Source organism: Giraffa tippelskirchi, chromosome 8, assembly GCF_054371585.1.
Source record: "Giraffa tippelskirchi isolate mGirTip1 chromosome 8, T2T-mGirTip1v1.2.pri, whole genome shotgun sequence".
Taxonomy (NCBI): Eukaryota; Metazoa; Chordata; class Mammalia; order Artiodactyla; family Giraffidae; genus Giraffa; species Giraffa tippelskirchi.
The window spans coordinates 3,146,167-3,169,113 of NC_137282.1; the positions used below are offsets into that span (position 1 = coordinate 3,146,167).

The following is a 22,947-nucleotide window of genomic DNA, read 5'->3' on the forward strand; positions in this document are numbered from 1 at the left end:
TGGAGAGGATGTGGAGAAGAGGAGCCCTCCTACACTGCTGGTGCAAATGCAGCCTGACACAACCACTAGTGGAGGTTCTTAAAAAGGGGTCCCACTCCTGAGTGTATATCTGGAGAAAACCATAATCTGAAAACATTCACGCGCCCCAGTGTTCATAGCAGCACTATTTACAACAGCCTGGACATGGAGGCAGCCTCAGTGTCCAGTGTGTGTGTGTTTGTGTGTGTGAGCTCGGTTGTGTCCAGCTGTTTGCAACCCCATGGACTGCAGCCCACCAGGATCCTCTGTCCATGGGATTTTCCAGGCAAGAATAATGGAACAAATGGCCACTGCCTCTGCCAAAATGCCCAGAGGAATAGATAAAGAAGATGTGGTATATACATACATACATATATATATATATATATATATATATACACAATGGAATATTTTTCAGCCATATAAAAGAATGAAATAATGCCGTGTGCAGCTATATAGATGGACATAGAGATTATCATATTAAGTGAAGTAAGTCAGACAAAGACATATCATATGATATCACTTATATGTAGAATCTAGAAAAAATAGTACAAATGAACTTATTTACAAAACAGAAATAGACTCACAGACATAGAAAACAAACTTATGGCTACCAAAGGGGACTGGGAGTGAGGGGGAAGGATAAATTAGGAGGCTGAAATTAACATACACATACTACTATATTTAAAGTAGATCACCAGCAAGGATCTAGTGTATAGCACAGGGAACTCAATATTCTGTGATAACCTGTATGACTAAAGAATCTGAAAGAGAATGAATGTCTGTATATGTATAACTGAATCACTTGGCTGCACACCTGAAACTAACACAACATTATAAATCAACTATACTCCCAACAAAACTTTTTAAAGATAAAAATAAATAAATGGCGTGGCTATTTACGTCAGCTCTGCATTTTCTTCTAGGTGACCTTCCGCACCAGAATCTATCACTGTAACATTAACAGCCAAGGCGTGATCTGCCTGGACATCCTGAAGGACAACTGGAGTCCGGCCCTCACCATCTCTAAAGTCCTCCTGTCCATCTGCTCCCTCCTGACAGACTGCAACCCCGGTAAGACTCCCATCTGGTGGAGGGTTGGAGCTGCGCAAGGCTGCAGTGTCAGGTCTCGGTTCACCATTTACCACCGGTGCGACCACTGGCACTGTTACTTTTATTATTATTGATTTTAAATGTCCGTCATTCGTAACTCCTTTCTTTTTCAATCCGGTCCAGTCATTAGTCTTTTTAAAACCTATTATTTGCCAAAAAGGAGAAAGCACAGTGTAATCAGAGTGAATGAAAACTCATTTTAGATGGGGAAGTGCATTTAAAGAATGCCTTACCTTCTGCTGCCAAATCATAACAGGAATTCAAATTGAATAGCTTAATCCTTAATTAGATGCCCACCAGAAGATGCTCGTTGGAGAGACGAGGACTATTAAAATCCGACAAGCCCCAGGCAGCACCACAGAGAGGTCACCATTTGGCGTTTTCATAACCATGCGTCCTTACGAGCCGTTAGAGCTGAAAAGCTCCTGAGCTAGGAAACGCCGAGAAAGGCAACAGGGAAACGCAGCTTCCCAGGGACACTGAGAGGAGCCCGTGGCCAAGCCCTCGGGCCTAATGGTGTGCCTGCTGCGGGGGTTCTTCCTTGCTGGGTCTTCCTGGATGTGTGATTACCCAGCTTTGACTGGCTGCTTCTAGCTGAAAGACAAGCCAACTGCCAATAGTTTACATATTTGGGGATTTTTTGGGAAAATAACAGAAGTCCAAAGGTCTTTCATTGGGGTTTTCATCGACGTTCTCAGTGAGAAGTTCTTCTTTCAGTGTTTAATTAATAGTCTTAAGATTTTTTGAGATTCCATCTTCCATGTTCAGGAAATGAACTCACTAGATAAGCGAAGTTTCAGACAAGAAAGAAATGGCAAGTGGGAACTAGGGTCTCTCTTAGGACCTGGGCTGGTTAATAAAACATGTAGAAATTGTCATCTTTTCCATATTTGTATGTTTGTTGTTTTTCAGTAGTAAAAACTTATTTTTAATGAAGACATTTAAAAACAGAATTTAGTTAAATTGTGATATATGTAAACTATATATAACAAATCAATGCTCTTAACACCAAGAAACTAAAATATAATTGCGCAAGATCATTATAAAATATTTTTTAGTTAATTTATACAGAATGCCAGAGTGCGTAGTTCAACCATGATGCACTAATTTAATGCAAGTGATGCACTAATTTAATGCGAGAACATCCACTTTGTTCTTTCAGAGTCACTATTCCTACTTCAGTCCCATTTGTCTGTATCATGGTGTGTAACCTCATTTGGAGGTCATGTCGTCAGAACACTTTGCATGTATGTGATATTTCTTTTGAGAAATGTTGCACATTTCCCAAAATGTGCGACTACAGCTGCCCAGAAAGCACTTCTGGGGTTTTCAGACACTTGGAGGGCAGTGTTGTTTAGAGAAAAAATTTATTTTGAGAGGTAGGTCACTTCCTCAAAAAACTTTTGGTGTCAAGTTATCATGCTGTACACCTTAAACTCAGTTTTGTGTGTCAGTTATATCTCAGGGAAAAAAGAAAGAAAGCAAAATAAATTTTTGAGACTCTACCATTTATGAGGCAGTTTTGAGCACAAGATAAATTTCTTATACATGGGATATACATGGAATAAGGTGTCAGGTCACACTTAGAACACTTGGTGCCAAGAGACAACCTTACCCTAGTGGGAACCACGTTAATGGAAATGGACCCGTCACCCTGACTGTTCACCTGCGTTCCAGAACAACATTCTCTCAGCAGTCGAAAGGTTTCTGTTCCATAAATTAGTTTCCTTTTTCTGTGTCGCAGGAAATTACAGATACATTCCACAAAAATAATAACAATAATAATATAAAAATCATCCTTGGTGGAAACAAAATCACATAAACAAATAGATTTTGAAGATCATGCTGTGAATATTAAGAAAAAGCCTAAAGCTAATAATGTTCCTTAAGTTTCACCGACTAGAGATGGCTTATCTGGTATCAGAATAGATTCCTATCTGTAAAATACGTGGTAACAAACTAAATATTCATCCTTTAACACACATAAAAAAGATTTCTAATTGGTACATCATTATGTGTATGTTTATGTTCACACTTCTAGAGTCTTAAAAAGAAGTTACCCAAAACAAGCCAAAATGTCCATTGTTTTGTTCAATGGGTTTATTCCGCGTTGTTTTCTGGTACCCTTCTCTGTCAAGTTTTCTTCTAGATTTATGTTGAACTTCAATCTGACCTATTTTCACGTGATCACAAATGTAAGTTTAATAGAATATGAATAAAGACTTTCCTGCACTGAATCCATAGAGCTGTTTTCACACCAGAAATGCTGTCAGCTCAGAAGTAGGTTTTGCATAAAGATACAGGTTTAACCAACTTTGTGAGGGCTATTGCTCTTGTCCCTATATAAACTGGGGGAGAGGTCATCTTTTGCCATACTTTTCTCTTAATTTATATTTATCTCTTCCAAGAATTTGGCCCGTTCAAAGCAAATGTTTCAGGGTAAGGCTACTCACCCTGTCTGGCTTGATAGTGAGAGTCAGCAAATATAGATTTCAAAACCAGCTCCACTGTTGATTACTGGTGTGACCTTGTACCCGCCATTTAACTTTGCTCAGCCTCCATTTCTTGTATAAAACAGAGATTATCCTCAGCTGTACCTAAGTCACAGGATTCCTGTGAGCTTAAAACGAGATGATGTATGTGAAAACCCATTGTAAACAGTAATGGGTTCTTGATGTTATTTCCCAGAGTATTTAGGATTCCAGATGTACATACATTAGATGCGATCCGTTCCCACGAGGCTGCATTTAACCAAGAGAAGATAGAATTGACTCTCTCTCACACCACCTCCTCAGGAGCTGACACGGGATTTTTTAATCCGAAGAAAGCCTAGCCTTGAATTACTGTGTGCATAATCTGTAACGCTGTGTGATAGGAGTGCGGAGACCTTCTTATCTCTTGGGAAGGATCGCTCAGACAGCGGTGTCCGATGGCTCGCAGGCCCTTGAGGGTGCCCGGGGCCGCGGTGTTGGGGGGGGCCTCCCTGCCAACCTCAGCGGGCTGTGCACGCTTCGCAGGGGGCCCCTGGGCCCGACGCGGCGCCTGCTTGCCCAGGCAGGGCTGGCCGCCGGCGGGTGGCCGTGACTGCTGCTGGGGAGAGAGAGCCGGAGCCGTAGAGGTTGAGGAGCCCGAGGGTCAGCACCAGGGACTTCGCTGGCGGTCCAGGGGCTGAGACTCTGCCCTCCCAGTGTAGGGGCTCGCTTTCCATCCCCGACTGAGGAACGAGGTCCCTCATGCTGCAGCTAAGACCCAGTGCAGCCGAAATAAATCAATAAATATTTTTTAATAAAAACAAAGGTCAGCACCAGCCTCCTGGACCCCCTGACGGCGGCCCTGCTCAGTGAGCGTGATTCCATCCAGGAGTTGCTGAAGTTCACACTTCCAAACACATCTCCCTGTTCTCATGGAGGGCGCCTATTTGCCAACACTCTCTTCTCGAGCATATATAACACTGAAGCTCTGTCCTACTTCATTTCATCTTATAAAGTTTGTTTTTGCTGTTTTGCGGCTTTTTTTCAAACACCTAGCAGTTTTAGCATATTCTTTATATGAAATCTATTTGTTATTTAAAATCTGCCTCTGTAATGGCCTTCAGGCCTATAAATATTAATAATGGGTGCTTTCCCTCACACAAAATGAGCTATCCTGGGAACACTGACGATTATGAAATAGAAAAAGGTCATCAGTTTCCTGTCCCAGCGCCTTTATTCACAGAGTAATGTCCAGAAATATTCGTCTCTTTTTCATGAATCTTCTCATCACCTGGCAGCGTTTCACTAACCTGTTCTCCTTTCTGCTCCGCTTCTCTTGCTTTTGAAAGGGTTATGAGCTCGTTTGATTCTTTGGTTGTTGCTGTTGTTTTTCCCTAAGTGCTGAAATGGGAGATGCTGGCATTTCATAATATGGGGAAACTTTGGAAAGACAGCTTGGTGGTTATTAACTTTTTTGTTCCACACTCTCAGTTCATTTGTACCTAAGCCTCTATTTCTGTGGCATGTTCTTAATAGAACCATCCAGGCCTTTTGTTGCTCTGAATTTCTGCTTAGCTGCTAAGCTTTCTCCTTGATTCTGGCTGTGAGCATCAGATTACTGACTCCTCTCTGCCTCAGTCTTCTTGTCTGTAAAATAGGCTTAATGATAGTGCCTGCCTCAGGAGATGTCATGAGATTCTTGTCATTTGATGAAGTTGTTTGATTCATAATGTGATTTTGATGCTGCATCGTGAAAAAAATTCCCCCCAAACATATGACTCTTAGGAGATAATCAGAAATTGGAAAACAAGAGTATTTGATATTGAGGAATTGTTGCCAGAAATTTTTAGGCATAAGAGAATGAAATGGTGATTATGAATTTTCTATACATGCTTTCTTTTAAAGATCCATACTGAGTTCTTTGCAAATGGAGCCTGTATCTCATTCGTGATCATCTGCTTCAGACTATAGGCTGCCTGTGGAGAGCCTGGACAGCAGGGTCCCACATCCAGAAACAGCCATGAGGTCCTCGTCCACCACTTTTCAAGCAGGCAGAGCTGCCCTGGCCAGGCCTGTGAAGGTGCTCCGAGTGCACCCACAAACATCACACTCACCCCCTCCCCCCATCACCTTCCAAATAAGAATCAGGGGTTGGTTACTCCCGGTCTTTGATTTATGCAAATCTTTATTAGAACAACTAGATCTAAGAATGGCAGCTCATTAACCCTCTGTCTTAACACAGCGAGGAAGCTGAGGGTGCACACAGCTGCAGTGTGGTTGGTAAGAGCTCTGATCCTTCCAAATGGATTCAGTGGAGGAAGGAACCTCTCCCTATGGCCTGTCCATGGTGTTCAAATGCCCCCATTCCCCAGCATCACTGCCCTTGGTTTCAGATCTCTTACAGACGGTTTAATTTAAAAAACAAATACAATCCTTATCCACCAGTTGTCTCAGATATCTTAACTTTGATCGTTATTAATTGCTTGTCTTTGACCTGGTTATGGTTACATAGTAAATTGTGTTGCTGTTAAATATTTAAAAATTTTAGTTGCTAGTGATGGCTGAGTGGTGGGGACCATAAAATAGGATTAATTATTTTAACACAGAGATGTTTGTGTGATTATTTACACTAAGTTGGTGAGCTCTTAGACTGATGAAAGCTACATAAATGGAATTTAAGAGGATTCCATTGCTTACAACAGCAACACAAACCTTTCTACTCCTGCACTTGACAACTGGCAGAGAATAATTTATTTCACTGAAATTTAGAGAAAACTGCAAAAGTGATAACCTACCTATTTTCAAAGCAGGCTATCTTAGCAGGACTGCCAAAAAGAAATGTTGATTTTTCTAAAACAGACATTACAGATGGCTGTGTAGACATCAGATTTCTTCTGATGCCTTTGATTTTTTATTCAAGTGAGAAAAAGTAGATAGACATGGTACAACATACAGCTAACTTCAAGCTATTTTCTTTGTGAAGATTTGGCTTCCCTTTGAGAATATTACATGCTGAATTCCAAAAGTCATTCTAATCGGCACTTCCAAATATGGATGTAGATAGTCTATAATTTACAGTCATTTATCTTCTTGGACACCTTATACAAGAAAAACAAAGCTGAGGTTGTATGTAGTTAAATCAGTCTACCTGGTATTTTAAATACTAGGAGAGCAAATAAAGTCCACAAAACGTACTCTGTGCAGGGCTTCGGTTCTGGCTCAGGAGTTGCTGCTGCCTCCTGGGGACCCTGCTCCCGTGGCGCCCAGAGGCTTACTCAGATCATTTTGGAAACATGCTGTGTAGGATGTGGCTCTAGAAAAACTGAGACTTCATTGAGAAGGATGAATAAAATCGGGGAATGTGCATCATTAAAGAAAATAATATTTCAGTTGTGTGAATTAAGGAAGTTTCACAGAAATTATTCTATACCATCATAAATTAGGCTTAAAAAAACAGAAAATAGCAATTCTGAGATATTCACCGTGATCTATATATTTATAAATGTGACGTTTAAGTGCTATTAAAAGGGTTGTTTCCCTACTTTGTCACTCGGTAGAAAGGAACCCTTTATAGTTATCTTACTATATTTAATATAGTATTTTTGTATTTAATAATATTTGGTATTTAATAATGAAACCCAAAGATCCAGTTGGGTGTAGCATTTTATCCGAGAATGATTTTGTAGGAAATACAGAATGATAAAGGAAAGTTTAAATTACCTAAGCATGGGTTTAGACTTCGGATTGCCATGCAGTGAAACACGTGAAAAGGATTCGTCTTTGAGACAAAGAGTCGGCAGGAAAGGACTGGGGGCTTCCGCGTGTAGTTGAGAGATGGAGGCACAGGTGTGCTCACCTGCCCTGAGTGTTTCTCCTTGGTGTGAGTGAGTGTTTATCTAACACAGCCATCTCTTTGCTGTCTTTTCCTGAACAGCCAAAGTGCCTAGGTTAAAAAGAACATTAGCTGTTTATTATTTTTTGATAGATCATTGTCCAAAAATGCTAAACTTCCAAAGCTTTGTTGCTTTCATAGTTAAATCCATTGCCTTAGTAGGTCTGGTTCTTTTAAAATGGCGAAAGCTAGACTTTAGCGTATTTGTTGATGCATGGGAAGAGCTGAACTTAAAATGTGCCGGTGAAGTGTCACCCTCACAGCTTCAGCAAAGGGTGGTCGGGGAAGCTGCTGCCGGCGGGAACAGTGAGAATCCATCCTCATGTTTTCATCAGCTGCTTCTTCTCTGGCTCCCGCTCCCTTGCCTCTGACCAGGAGGAGCTGTGCTCCGCGTTCCTACAGCGCGGCGGACCTGGGGGGCCAGTCCCAATCTGCCCTCTTCTCAACCATTATGAGGTCAGCCCCTCGTCCTTTGTAAGGAGTCTGGTTGGTGTGTCCTTGGACAGCGTGTCCAAAGTCTCATCATTGCAGTGTAGTTAAGAATGTTAGCCCAATTAGTAGGCTTTTTTAATGAATTGTGGAAATTTTACGTGAGTGAAGACCCAATACCTTTAAGCACACATAGAAACATTGGTAAATGTTTAGGCTGAGCACCCTGGAAACTCTGCTTTACCAAGGAAAGGAGTGAAAGTGGGTTTTTCACATTCAGAAAAATAGGGGAAATGATTATGACAAACCCTAATGTATCCCTCACCTAATCTAGTTTCAAAACATACCTTTATATTGGGGTTGGGGAAAGAGATCAATCCTGGGTGTTCATTGGAGGGTCTGATGTTGAAGCTGAAACTCCAATACTTTGGCCACCTCATGCGAAGAAGGGTTGACTCATTGGAAAAGACCCTAATGCTGGGTAGGATTGGGGGCGGGAGGAGAAGGGGACGACAGAGGATGAGATGGTTGGATGGCATCACCGACTCGATGGACATGGGTTTGGGTAGACTCTGGGAGTTGGTGATGGACAGGGAGGCCTGGCGTGCTGCAGTTCATGGGGTCGCAGAGAGTCGGACACGACTGAGCGACTAAACTGAACTGAACTGAACTGAACTGGGGTATCTTTACAGGTTAGCAAGTCTGTTTTTAGACAGGCTGACTAGTCTCAGATAGTACTGCTTTCTACAATTCATTTTCACGGTAACCCTTTCTAAAGGAAATGGGAACCGTCAGCTTCAGCACAGGTTTTGGCTCATAGATAGGATTAATACGCATTTCTGAAGGGTACAATGTGTGTTGCAGCCTTCAGAAACGAATGTGGAAGGTAGGCCACTGAGTAAAGTCTTGTTTTATAAGGAGAAATGAAGATAAGCTATTTATGTGACACCTGTTTCAAATTGTTAACCCTACCCTATTGTTATTAATATGGAAATTTTAAAATTCTGAAAAATTTAATAAAATCGTCTAATTGTCCAGAAATGCACTTGCGTGGACAAAACATTAAATGATTTAATGTTTTGCCTTTTTAATTTGAGTATTTGAGATTATATTATCTTGGGAAAATATCATAGTTATGAAAGTCTGAAGACTGAACGTAACCCCTCAGTGGTCATCTGTACTTTCCCTTGCTTTCTTTTTTCAATATTTATTGACTTATTTGGCCACGTCGGGTCTTCGTTACAGCGCTCAGACTCTCACTGATCTCACAGGGTCTGTCCTTGAGGTGTGCAGGCTCTCTGGTTGCGGCTTGCAGGGTCCATCCCTCCGAGGCGTGCGGGATCTTAGTTCGGTGACCAGGGACCGCAAGGCAGATTCTTGACCACTGGACCACCAGGGAAGTCCCAACTTTTCCTTCCTTTCTAACTCACCTTCCAGTCAATATCTGACCCAGGCAAGGGGCGGTCAGTAACAGCACATGCAATAATTCTTATTTTAAAAAGAAGATGCTTCTAAAATGTTTGACTAATTATTCCTACCCAACAGCAATATCGTCTTTGTCTTTTTCTCCTGTGTCTGTTTGTCCTTTAAGAGATCCTGGAGCCTTATGCTTATTATGGATGTTGGATTTCTGGTTTGTGGCACGTTAGTGAGGAATCTGAACACTAAGCAGCATAGCAGTTCCTTTAAGCGACAGGCATATGTCTTTCAATGACAGATGTGTTCCTGGCGGAAAATTACAAATCACCGTATTTTAGGTGTATTTGAAGAACCTTCTGCTGAAGAGTATTCTATGAAGAAGCCAAGTGAAGCATTTTTAAACTTGAATAATGAATGTCCCCATTTGTTTTTTCTTAAAAGTGCAAGAGTTTTTCCCCCTAATTCAACACTGCCTTTCCTATGAGGTGAAGTGAAGTGAAAGTCGCCCAGTCGTGTCCCACTCTTTGTGACCCCATGGACTGTGCAGCCCATGGGATTCTCCAGGCCAGAATATTAGAGTGGGGAGCCTTTCCCTTCTCCAGGGGATCTTCCCAACCCAGGGATGGAACCCAGGTCTCCCTCATTGCAGGCAGATTCTTTACCAGCTGAGCCACCAGGGAAGCCCCCTCATCACCCTAATTTAGTCATATTGTTTGTGATACTCAGGTGCCTGGGCCAGCTAACAGAAGCCTGCCAGCCATGTGCCTGTGGGCAGGAGTGCAGGCAGGCCCTTTTGGGGTGACTTTATGTTGGTGGAGAGCCCCTCAGTCGCACCAGACCCCAGCCACTGACTTCTGTGCAGCCTGGCTCCCGCGGTGGAAACACATTCATCCACACTCAATTCAGGTACACGAGGGAAATTCATATAATGGAGAGGTCTTTTTTTCTTCTTTTTTGTAACCGGACAGTCCCCTTTTTTTTGGCCACACTGGGCCTTGGTTGCTGTGCACGGGCTTCCTCTCGTTGTGGCGCATGGGGCTCCTCTTCATCGCGATCGGGGGGCTTCTCACAGCAGTGGTTTCTCTTGTTGCAGAGCCCAGGCTCTAGGCACAGAGGCTCAGCAGTTGTGGCCCCTGGGCTTGTGGGATCCTCCCAGACCAGGGATTGAACCCGTGGTCCCCTGCTTTGGCACGTGGATTCTCATCCACCGTACCACCGGGGAAGTGCAAGGAGAAGTCTTCATAGCATACTGAGCTTTGGATGCCGGCATTAGGTTTTTAGAAGAAACGCTCCAGAAGAGAGCACCCAGCTACAATGTGTGAACAAATCACCCTGCTCCCCTGGGGCAAAGGCACACGAGAGTGCCAGCCACCCTGGTCCTCTGCAGAAGGATACGTTTACTCTGGGAATGTGTTATCTAGGGAAAGGTCTCATAAGGCTGGTGTACTAACCCTAGCCCTGGCTTCAGCCTTGTCCAGAATACTTCTGTGTCTGCAGAGAACACATCTTTTCAGTGGGGTCACATTTCAAATACCATGGCTAGCTTAGGCTTGGGATTAACCACATCTGAGCTACTAGGGAAGGATAAAAATGGTAGAGACCTGGTAGACGCTAAACAGATCAAGAAGAGATGGAAAGAATACACGGAAGAACTGTATAAAAAAAGATCTTAAAAAACCGGATTGCTACGATGGTGTGGTTAGTCACCCAGAGCCAGATATTCTGGAGTGCGAAGTCAAGTGGGCCTTAAGAAGCACTGGTATTAATAAAGCTACTGGATGTGATCAAATTCCAGCCTAACTGTTCACATCCCTAAAGGATGATGCCATCAAGGTTTTGCATTCATTATGTCAGCAAATCTGGAAGACCCAACAGTGGCCACAGGACTGGAAAAGGTCAATCCTCATCCCAATTCCCAAGAAGGGTAGTACTAAAGAATGTGCTGACCATCGGACAGTTTCACTCATCTCCCATGCTAGTAAGGTCATGCTTAAAATCTTACATGCTAGGCTTCAATATTATGTAAACCAAGAGCTTCCAGATGTCCAAGCTGGGTTTAGAAAAGAAAGAGGAACCAGAGTTCAAATCACCAACATTTCCTGGATCATAGAGAAAGCTAGGGAATTTCAGAAAATCATCTATCTTTGTTTCATCAACTACACTAATGCCTTTGACTGTGTGGATCATGGCAAGCTGTGGAAAGTTCTCAGAGGGATGGGAATACCAGACCATCTTACCTGTCTCCTGAGAAACCTGTATGCAGGTCAAGAAACAGCCTGTTAGAACCCAGTGTAGAACAACTGATCGGTTCAAAATCGAGAGGAGAGTAAACAGGGCTGTCTGCTGTCACCCTGTCTGTTTAATCTGTACGCTGAGCACATCATGAGAAATGCTGGGCTGGGTGAGTGACAAGCTGGAATCAAGACAGGCAGGAGAAACACCAACAACCTCAGATGTGCAGGTGATACCACTGTAATGGCAGAAAGTGAAGAGGAACTAAAGAGCCTCTTAATGAGGGTGAAGGAGGAGAGTGAAAGAGCCGGCTTAAGATGAAATATTAAAAAAAAAAATAAGATCCTGGCATCAGCCCCATCACTTCATGGCAAATAGAAGGGGAAGTGCTGGAAGCAGTGACAGAGCTCCTCTCCTTGGGCTCAGAATCACTGCAGACGGTGACGGCAGCCATGGAATCAGAAGACGATTGCTTCTTGGCAGGAAAGCAATGACAAACCTAGACAGCGTGTTGAAAAGCAGAGACATTACTCAGCCAACAAAGGTCCATATAGTCAAGGCTTCAGTCTTCCCAGTGGTCACGTACAGTTGTGAGAGTTGGATGGTAAAGAAGGCGGAGCGCCGAAGAATTGATGCCTTCAAACCGTGGTGCTGGAGAAGACTCCTGAGAGTCCCTTGGACTGCAAGGAGACCGAACCAGACAGTCCTAAAGGAGATCAGTCCTGAATATTCACTGGAAGGACTGATGCTGAAGCTGAAGCTCCAGTATTTGGTCATCTGATGCAAACAGTTGACTGATTGGAAAAGTCCCCGATGCTGGGAAAGATTGAGGGCAGGAGAAGAGGGCATCAAAGGATGAGATGGCTGGAAGGCATCACCAATGCAATAAACATGAACTTGGGCAAACTCCAGGAGATGGTGAGGGACAGGGAGGCCTGGTGTGCTGCGGTTTATGGGGTCACAAAGAGTTGGACACGGCTGAGCAGCTGAACTGAACTGAATCTGGTAAAAGTTTTTAAGTGAAAGATGACCGTTCGTGGGAGGGTTTTGTTTGCTTGTCTGTCCAATTCTCTGGAAAGCTGACTTAAAGGCACAGTTAATGTAACTGGGCTAAGAAGCCTTTGACTTATATGCAGAAGTTGCATTTGGGGAACTCAGTTCAGGCCATGTGTGTCTTCATAGTGTGGATCAGGATACCTTAGGTAAAGAAGAAAAGGGTTCTAGATGAATATACTGACATTGTGTATCTGGAGTGGCTTGTGTATTGATTGTGTATCTGGAGTGGCTTTTTCTTTTTTCACATAGAATTATCTTTATTGTGTTTTCTTATAAAAATAATACATACGTACTACTTTTTTCTTAAATCAACTATCATTTAAAGAGAAGTATTTAATTTCCATTTGAGGCTCTGCAAACTTCAGTTCGGTGGTGGTGGTGGTGGTGGTGGTTTAGTCACCAAGTCGTGTCCGACTCTTGCAACCCTATGGACTGCAGCCCGCCAGGCTCCTCTGTCCATGGGATTCTCCAGGCAAGAATACTGGAGTGGGTTGCCATTTCCTTCTCCAGGGGATCTTTCCGACCCAGGGATCCAACCCAGGTCTCCTGCATTGCAGGCAGACTCTTTACCGACTGAGCTACAAGGGAAGATTCAGTTCAGTGGGACTCAGCAAAATATATTTGTTCTTTAAGTTTGTCCCATCTGGTGTAAATTAAGCCTCACTGGCCTCAACTCTTAGCCCTGGCTTTGACCTACTTCTGCTTAACCTTCCCTGTGCCTATTTTCTTGTCCCTTAATATAAATCTAGATGTGGATCAGCAGTTGCTACAAATATTTGTTATCAAGTCTATTGCTGTCTCTGTAATAAAAACCTCTAATTTATTGGTTTAGAAGTTGATCTCATTAAAAAGCTGCTGTATATATTAACTTTTGACGGGAATTCTCTTCATTTTACTTCTCTTCATTTACCGACGCAGAGGTTTTCCTTTTTAGAAATCAGCATTCATCTAGTTCTTCCTAGAGAAACGTAGTAATGATGGAGTGGTCCGAATGAGTGCTTATCCATTTCTACACTCTCCCCAAACTGAAGTCTTCCTCCACTAAAATCAGTTAATGAATGTATTTCTCAGTGTAAAATTTAGTAAATTTCTTGTATTTGAGGTGTGTTTCTCTCCCTAAATTATCTTCAGATCTCTGATGTCTGATGTTCTTTTGAATATTGGCTAAAGCTGTTGAAATTCCTGTTCCGCCCTTGTCAGTGAAAGGCTCTGAAAACACAAATAAGAAATTGAAAAGTGAAGCAGACCCTTAATATTAACAAACACCATCTTTACTCACATGGAAATGTGCCTTTCAGTTGGAACTCTCTATCCAACCAGTGATTCAAAGACTGCCTTTCCCTTACTTGAGAAATTTCTGAAGAAGCAAGAACATTTAGGCTAGATTTTAATGAACTTTTTCTTTATTATTTCTTTTTAAAAATTTTGTATTTATTTACTGACTTTTCTTTTTGGCTGAGCTGGGGCATTCTCTGGCTGCAGGAAGCAGGCGCTGCCCTCTGCTTGAGGGGCAGGGGCTTCTCCTTGCGTGGCTTCTTGTGCAGAGCACGGGCCTCAGGACTTGCGGTGCCCACGGGCTCAGCTGCTCTGCCGCACGTGGGGTCTTCCCAGGCCAGGGATCAAGCCCGTGTCCCCTGCATTGGCAGGCGGATTCCTTACCACTGGACCACCAGGAGGTCCTCTTTAATTATTTCTTAAATTAAGATCACTTGAAGATTGCAGTGATGAAAAGGGACTCATTAATTCCCCTCAGTTCAGAGTAAAGCAAGTTTTGTTTTAAATGATAGGGAAAGAATTATGCGAGACTTGTATCTTTTAGGTCAAAGGTCTTTCCTGTTCCCCTAGATAACCTCTCCTAGTGGGTGTTTTGTGTCTCACACCAGTAATAAGCGTCTCACTCTTTAAATGAGTCCTCTTTTCTTCTGTAGTCACATCTTTATTTTCACTCTGGTCATAAGGTAGTACAGCACTAAGTTAATGCTCAGGCACAATCGCTCCATTAACCCTTGTGATGAGCGCACACTGCTGCTTTCCTACCCCTCTGTCCATGCTCTTTAATACGACTGACTCTCTTTCTGTGGTAATTACTTTATTGAGCATAAGTATTTTATTGCAAATCATTTGACTCTTTTGGCAGAGTGAGGCATATAATAAGAGATTGAAGTTTCCCTTGTGGTAGGTTCAAGGGGAACATTTCGTAATGACCCAGCATTCTCTGCCTGGGTTTATTTGCAGCTCTGTCAGGAGAGACATAACTGTGTCAGGCTTTGCTAAGCAGTTTCGTTCCAACAAGATGTATTTTCCGTCTGTTGCCCAGCTATCCTGTGGGCTCTGGGTCTCCACACACACGGAAAGGTTCCCGCCGTTACTCCCAGGCAGGGATTTGCCCTGGGTGTCTTTTCTACACTTAGAAGACATACTAATGGAAATGATGAGATTGTTAAGTAACTGAAAATAGTCTGTGTAATTCTCTTAGATTTTCACTCTATGCCACTTTTGAAACTCCAAGTTCCATTTCTTGGTTGGTTAATTTCTTTTGAAATTCAGACTTCCCTCCCCACTCGGTGCATATCTATAATGTCGTGGTTTGTTAATACTCATCAGTAGATGGAATCATTCTAATATTTATTGTCAGAAACACCTGTACCTGCTTTTCAAAAGACATAGCGTGGATTTTGCTGTTGCTGTTTAGTCTCTAAGTCATGTCCAACTCTGTGACCCCATGGACTATAGCTGGCCAGTCTCCACTGTCCATGGGATTCTCCAGGCAAGAATACTGGGGTGGGTTGTCATGCCCTCCTCCAGGGGATCTTCCAAACCCAGGGATCAAACCCACGTCTCCTGCATTAGCAGGCGGATTCTTTACCGCTGAGCCACCTGGGAAGCCCAGCATGGATTTTACTTTATGTAAATTTTAAAAGTGAATACATTTTTAAAACGTGATGGCTCAGCAGGTAAAGAATCCGCCTGCCGATGTAGGAGACACAGGTTTGACCCCTGGGTTGGGAAGATCCCCTGGAGGAGGGCATGGCAACCCACTCCAGTATTCTTGCCTGGAGAATCCCATGGACAGAGGAGCCTGGAGGGCTGAAGTCCATGGGGTCACACAGAGACAGAGTAGGACACAACTGAAGTGACTTAGCACAGCACAGCATGAAACACCCTCCAGGATGCTGACTTACACACACACACACACACCCGCCTCGGAAGGACCCTCAGCCTGAGGCGGTGGACCCCCAATCGCCCGATCGCTTTTCTCCCCATCCAAGTCCCCTTGTGGCTGTCACGTCCCCCTTTCAGCTAGGCGTTCAGGGAGGACCACCTTCTGAGAGCACTGACCTCACCCCAGCAGCCATGGGAGGCCCCTCTGTGATCTCACCGTCTGTGAACACTCTGTGCCCAGAGCGTTTGTTGACGAGGCAGCTCTGTGAGAAAACCGGAGGGAAGAGTGGTCCTCTCTGGAGGGGAGCCCTGGACTTCCTCCTCCTCCTGCAAATGAAACAGCCGATCCCACGAGATCCACCCTCCATCACTGCCTGTCCACAGCAGCCTGTCCATCACCCCCCCGCCCCCTGCTTCCTGGAGTCCTGATAGGAAAAGCAATCAGTGTAACGCACATCATCTTTTCAAAGAGACGGTGGCTATAACTTCGTGACCCCTTCCTTTCTCATCTCTGACCTGCCCCCGTGCGCCCTGGGACTCGGCAGCGCTTCACCCCCTCTGCTTTGTTGCTAAAAACAGACCGTCTGCTCGAAGCCCATCTTGCCCCAGGCTCTGATTCGCCTCCTCCCTCAAGCCCGAAGGGTCTCCCTGTCCTCAGAGGAGTCACCGAGCTGGTCACAGGGACAGTGCAGGGCCCAGCACAGACGTGCTTCTTTAGGGCAGAGCTTCAGTGGACGCATCTGTCTTTGGCGATTCCGTCTCCTTTCTCCCTTTGCCTTCCAGCGGGACTCTTCTCTTTTATCTGTATTTCCAGCCTCCTGGTTTTTCTGCTGAGTCTTCCCTTTTTCTTTTACTTTTTACCCTTATTGTTCGCCTGCTGCTCACCCTCTCTTTTTTTTTAATTGAAGTATAGAAAATTTACAGTATTTGTTTCAGATGTACAACATAGCGATTCAGATTTTTGTAAATTATACTTCCTTTAAAGTTATTACAAAATATTGGTTCATTTCCTGTGCCGTACCAACTATCCTTGTAGCTTATCTGTTGGGCTTCCCTGGTGGCTCAGCTGGTAAAGAATCCACCTGCAGTGCAGGAGACCCCAGTTTGATTCCTGGGTCGGGAAGATCCCCTGGAGAAAGGATAGGCTACCCACTCCATTGTTCCTGGGCTTCTCTGGTGGCTCAGCCAGTAAAGAATCCACCTGCAGTGCAGGAGACCTGGGTTCAATCCCTGGGTTGGGAAGATCCCCTGGAGAAGGGAAAGGCTACCCACTCCAGTATTCTTGTCTGGAGAATTCCATGGACACAGGAGCCTGGCGGGCTACAGTCCATGGGGTCGCAGAGTTAGACATGACTGAGTCACTCAGCACAGCACAGCTTATCTGTTACATACAGAGTAGTCGGGGTCTCTTCATCTCCTCCCACCGCCCCCTACTCCTCTGCTGGTAATCACTCCACATCTGTGAGGCTGCTTCTGTTTTGTTATATTCATCTGTTGATTTTTTTAGATTCCACATGTATATATGAAAACACACAGTGTTTGCTTTTCTCTTTCTGACTTACACTGAGTATCGTAGTCTCTGGGTCCATGCACGTTGCTGCAGATGGCAGAATCTCGTTCTTTTCATGGCTGAGTAGCATTCCTATATATGCATCACCTCTTCTTCATCCATCCATCTGTGGATGGCCACATAGCTCGCGTACACATCTTGCCTACTGTAAATAATGCTCTTATAAACACTGGGGTGCGTGTACCTTTTTGAAGTAGTATTTTCATTTTCTTCTAATAGATACCTAAAAGTGGAATTGCTGGATCATGCGGTAGTCCTATTTTTAATCTTTTGAGAAATCTCCGTACTGTTTCCAGTAGTTGCTGCACCAATTTACACTTCCACCAACAGTGGATTAAGGTTTCCTTTTCCCCACATCTTTGCCAACATTTATTGTTTGTGGTCTTTTTGATGGTGGCCATTCTGACAGGTCAGGGAAGGCAATGGCAACCCACTCCAGTACTCTTGTCTGGAGAATCCCAGGGACGGGGGAGCCTGGTGGGCTGCCGTCTATGGGGTCGCACAGAGTCGGACATGACTGAAGCGACTCAGCAGCAGCAGCAGCATTCTGACAGGTGTGAGGTGATACCTCATGGTTTTGATTTATATTTCCCTGATAATGAGCGATGTTGCAAGCATCCTTTCATGCACCTGTTGACTGTCTGTATGTACTCTTTGAAGCGAATGTCTGTCCAGGTCTTCTGCCTATTTTTTTCATTGGGTTGTTTGTTTTTCTGGTTGCATTGTGTGAACTCTTCGTATATTTTAGGTGTTAACCCCTTACCAGATGTATCATTTGCAAGTATCTTCTCCCAGTTAATAGGTTGTCTTTTCATTTTGTTGACAGTTTCCTTTGCTGTGCAAAAGCTTTTGAGTTTAATTTGGTCTCATTTGTTTATATTTGCTTGTATTTCCCTTGCTTGAGGAGACAAAGCCAAAAAAATATTGCTAAGACTTATGTCAAAGAGTGGATTCCTATGTTTTCTTCTAGGAGCTGTATGGTTTCAGGCCTCACATTTAGGCTTTTAATCCACGTTGAGCTTATTTTCGTATACGGTGGGAGACAACGCTCCAGGTTCGTTCCTTGACGCGTAGCTGTCCAGCTTTCCCAGCACCATTCTCCCCATGCAGCTCCTTAACTTTTTTTAACCTTTCTTTCACCCAGCAAAATGTTTTTTTAAAAAAAAAGGAAGGAAAAATTTTTAAAGAAGGAAATCTAAACTATCTTTTTGATTTGTTTTTACTTTGCAAGAGCTTTATTTATTATTCTCTCTATAACCAGATGACTTAGCTTGTAGCGTCTGTTGGCCGAGGACAACCTTGGAATATTCCATTTCGCTTACTGTGCCAAGCAGTGACTCTTGCTCTTCTGGCGTGCCGAGGCAGGAGTGGCCCGCCAACTCTCAGAAGGGGTCTGGTGTCAACTCTGAAACTGTGGGTGAGCACGGAGAGCCGCGCTGGAGCTGGCGCTGTTCTCAGCCAGGACCTCCCTTCTTAATGCCGTGGCCTCTTTCTGCAGCTAACCAGCTTCTTTTTCTCATCTAGTTTGGAAAATATATTAAATGCAAAGTGCTGTGTTCTGTAGGTGCCACTGCCGAAGCAGTATCAGGCACACAGCACGATGATCTCGTTTTGATGTTCTTAATGTCCTTGTCCTGTGTATGGAGGGTGGCGTTTTTCTGTATTTTATTTATTTAGGTGTTTATTTTGGCCGTGCTGAGTCCTCGTGGCTGCGTCCGGGCTTTCTTCTGTCGTGCCGAGCGGGCCTCCTCTGCAGCTGCAGTCTCAGCCTCCTCAGGGCGGCGGCGGCCCTCGTTGCGGAGCCCGGGCCCTGAGTGTGGGCTCAGGCATGGTGGTACACGGCCTTAGTTGCTCCAGGGCAGGTGGAATGTTCCTGGACCAGAGATCTAACCCATGTCCCCTGCATTGGCAGGCGGGGTGTCATCCATGGTACCACCAGGGAAGTCCTGGGAGGCGGGATTTACAATGAAAACACTGGAGTTAGTGCACCGTGTGAGATGGTTTCTGTGGTTCGGCTCTTAGCTGTCGCCCTGATCTTTGCTGCGTTCTGGCCTGACTTCTCTAAGATCTCGAGCCTGAGTCAGAGTCACATACCTTCACATGCCTCTTTGCCGCTGACCTCCTTGCTAGACTTGCCAGTGCCAGGCAGACCATGACCACAGCGAAGGTTACGCTTCGCCATGTTCAAGGAAATATGAGGTCAGAGGGACCAGATCACACTGAGCTTGAAGATGTCAGGAAAGCTGGCGTGCCCTGCTGCCCACCTCTCGTTCACTAGGTCAGTCCGTATCTTCACTTGTGAGGTGAAGGCCGTGCTTCTGACCCACCTTTCCAGAGTTCCTGGAGAGACACAGGGCCTGTGCGTCTGTAAACACTTGAAGATGGTGCGTATCGTACGGAATGTGTTAAACCGAAGCCCCATGGGCCCCTGCTAGCTCTGCAAGCTGTGATAACCTTCGAGATGTCAAAAACAAATTTCGGTTTCTCGCATGAGATCTTTAAATGGCTTCTAGTTCTGTGAGTTTGGAGTTTCACATGCGACAGAACCTACTTTTTAGAAGGAAAACGAAAAGGAAGAATGAATTGTAAGTCAAGCTTGACTTCATGATTTCAGTTTGCTTTAGTCTCCCGTCTTTATTAGATTATTTAAATCTTCAGTGCTATCCTCTGCCAAAAATCTGCCTCTTTATCCCCAGCACCCAAAGGGACAAACTGCATGCCCTCATGCAACCCCATCCAATCAAACAACTCCCCAGGAAGTTTTGCTCTTGTGTGTGGGCAGTCAGTTGTGTCCAACTCTCTGCGGCCCCATGGACTGTAGCCCACCAGGCTCCTCTGTGCATGGGATTCTCCAGGCAAGAATGCTGGAGTGGGTGGCCTGCCCTCCTCCGGGGGATCTTCCCAACCCAGGATTGGAACCCACGCCTCTTGCATCTCTTGCATCGGCTGGTGGATTCTTTACCACTGGGAAGCCCAAATACAAGTCGTAGGTCTAAAGACAGATTAAAACCTGTCAGAACATTACATTGGATGGCAGACTCCTGAAGATCAGAGGTTATATCCAGTTAAGGTAGGAGTGAAAGCTGCCTAATTTGTAATGAGGTTTGAGTAAATTTAATTACTGAACTAGATAGCCTTTATTATCCAGGCTGTTTATAATGTTTTTAAAATACGTCAGTTGACTTCTGCTTCTGGCCATGAAGAAATAACGGAAACCAGATTTATAACCTTAAACAACTAGAAAACTAGACAGGAGACGACAGTCAGCGAAACAAGCAAAGTGAACCCCACAGCTGCTCCCAGTTACTGCCTAGAGGAGTGTCTAGGCTACAGGACAGGGAGGGAGAATCCAGAGAGAGCCCAGCTGTCTCACTGAGTGGAGGAGATGGCAGTGGGGGTTTGGGAGGCCGAGATGTCTTGTTTTGTGCGGCAGAGACCCAGGGAAGAGGGGCTGCATGGAGAGGAAGCTCCAGAGACTGAAAAGGGATTTGAGTCTGTGCGTATATTAGTATCGGAAGCCACCTAGGGTTGGGGACGAGCCTCCATAAAGCAGTAGACAGTAATCCTGGGCTCACAGAAGGCTCCCTTGAGCAGAAAGACCTCACAATACACAGGAAGCCATGCAGTCCTCAGAAGATGTCTCATAATAGTTAGGGTAAATGAGCTTTGTGCCAAAGACTGCTCTGGACCTGGCCTAACAAAGTTTAAAAGCAAGCTCAAAAGGATCAAACTTCACCTAAATAAATACATACTAGAACAAAGTACAACATTCTTTAGGGGAACACAACAAATTCCACCACCCAACAATGTAAAATGGACAGGGCTGTACATCCAATAAAAAGAGTGGGCTTTTTAAAAGCAGACAAATGGAACCCATAAATCAGTAAAAAAAAAAAATCTAATTCATAGAAGCTAACCCAGAAATGACAGAGATGATGGAATTAAGTAGGCAGGAGCGGGACCAACACCTGTTATAAATGAATTCTGTGTGCCTAAGAAAATGGACTAAGCGAAAAAAATAAAAAAATAAAAAATAAAAATAATAAAATAAAATAAAAATAAAAAAATTTTAAAAAAAGAGAGAAAAAAAAAAAAGAAAATGGACTAAGCGACTAAGTGACTGAACTGAACTGAAGAAAATGGAGGAAAACAACATATTAAACAGATGCAAACGGGGAAATTCCCTGGCAGCCCAGAGGCTAAGATGCCTTCCCGCCAATGCAGGGGTGCGGGTTCCATCCCTGGTCGGGGAACTAGACCCATATGCTGTGCGACCAAAAAAAGATGCAAATGAAACTTGTAGAGATAGAAAATATGATATCTGACATTAAAAAGTACCTTGTATGGAGTAACAGCAGATTAGATACAGTAAAAGAAAAGATCAATGAAATTGAACACAGCAGTAGAAGCTATTCACAGTGAAGCAGGAGAAGCGAAAGCCCAACAGAAAGAAAATGACTACAGCGTCCGTGAGCTGTGGGGCAACAGGAAGCTGTCTAACATACTTGTAATTGGAATCCCAGGAAAAGGAGTCAGGAAAGAAAAAATATTTGAAGAAATAATGGAGGAATTTCCACTCTACTAACAGGGATGGGATTTGCCCTCCCACCTAAAACAACCAAACAGATTTGACTACACAAAAATTTTTAAATTCTCCGTGGCAAAAATGCCATAAATGGTTACCAGATACCAATCTTGCAACTTATTATGGGCAGAGAGGTACTGTTGCTAGTATAGGAAGAACTACAAATCAACAAGTAAAGCAACCAATGACTCAGTAGGAAAAATGGAAAAATGACCTAAGCAAGCAATTCAGTTCAGTTCGGTTCAGTTGCTCAGTCGTGTCCGACTCTTTGCGACCCCATGGACTGCAGCACGCCAGGCCTCCCTCTCCATCACCAACTCCCAGGGTTTACTCAAACTCATGTCACTGAGTCGGTGATGCCATCCATCCTCTGTCGTCCCCTTCTCCTCCCGCCTTCAGTCTTTCCCAGCCTCAGGGTCTTTTCAAATGAGTCAGTTCTTCGCATCAGGTGGCCAAAGCAAGCAATTCAAACTCTGGTAAATACTGACCAAAATGAGATTTCTCTTTAATCACTGGATTGACAAAAATAGAAGATTAATAACATCCTATATAGGGAGTATATAGGGAAAGACACACGTACACATTGCCTGTAGTAGGTGGATTGGTACAGCATTTTTCAAGGACAGTTTGGAGGCACCTGTCAGAATGTAAAATGCTCATAATCTCTGAGCAGCAGTCTCACCTCAGTGAATCCATCCTGTATAAATACTCACACATGCTCACTGATATACATACAAGGTATACTCCACAGCATTTGAGATTATAAGCAAAAATCTGGAAAAGTTCTTAATACGCATCATTACTGAATGGTTAAATAGATCCTTAATGAAGTTATAAAAGAGGAAAATCCACAATATGGTGTACTTTGATCTGTTTTTAAAAAGCTGGCCATACACACACATAAACACCCCCAGATGTACATATTTGGCTATAAATACCTAGGAAAATGTGGAAATGCACATGCCAAACTGTTAAAAAGAACATGTTCTTTGAGGTTAGA

At 44.0% G+C, this 22,947-nt stretch overlaps 1 protein-coding gene across 3 annotated transcripts in view; it reads left to right on the forward strand.

Annotated features, from left to right (window-relative positions):
- Nucleotides 1-22,947, forward strand: part of LOC145517812 (ubiquitin-conjugating enzyme E2 E2) — a 362,107-nt gene that overhangs the window by 305,687 nt on the left and 33,473 nt on the right. For all 3 annotated transcript variants that reach the window (XM_081520991.1, XM_081520989.1, XM_081520990.1), the window contains one exon: nucleotides 945-1,092. In XM_081520991.1, the coding sequence (XP_081377117.1) occupies nucleotides 945-1,092 (148 nt within the window). The remainder of the gene's footprint in view (nucleotides 1-944; nucleotides 1,093-22,947) is intronic.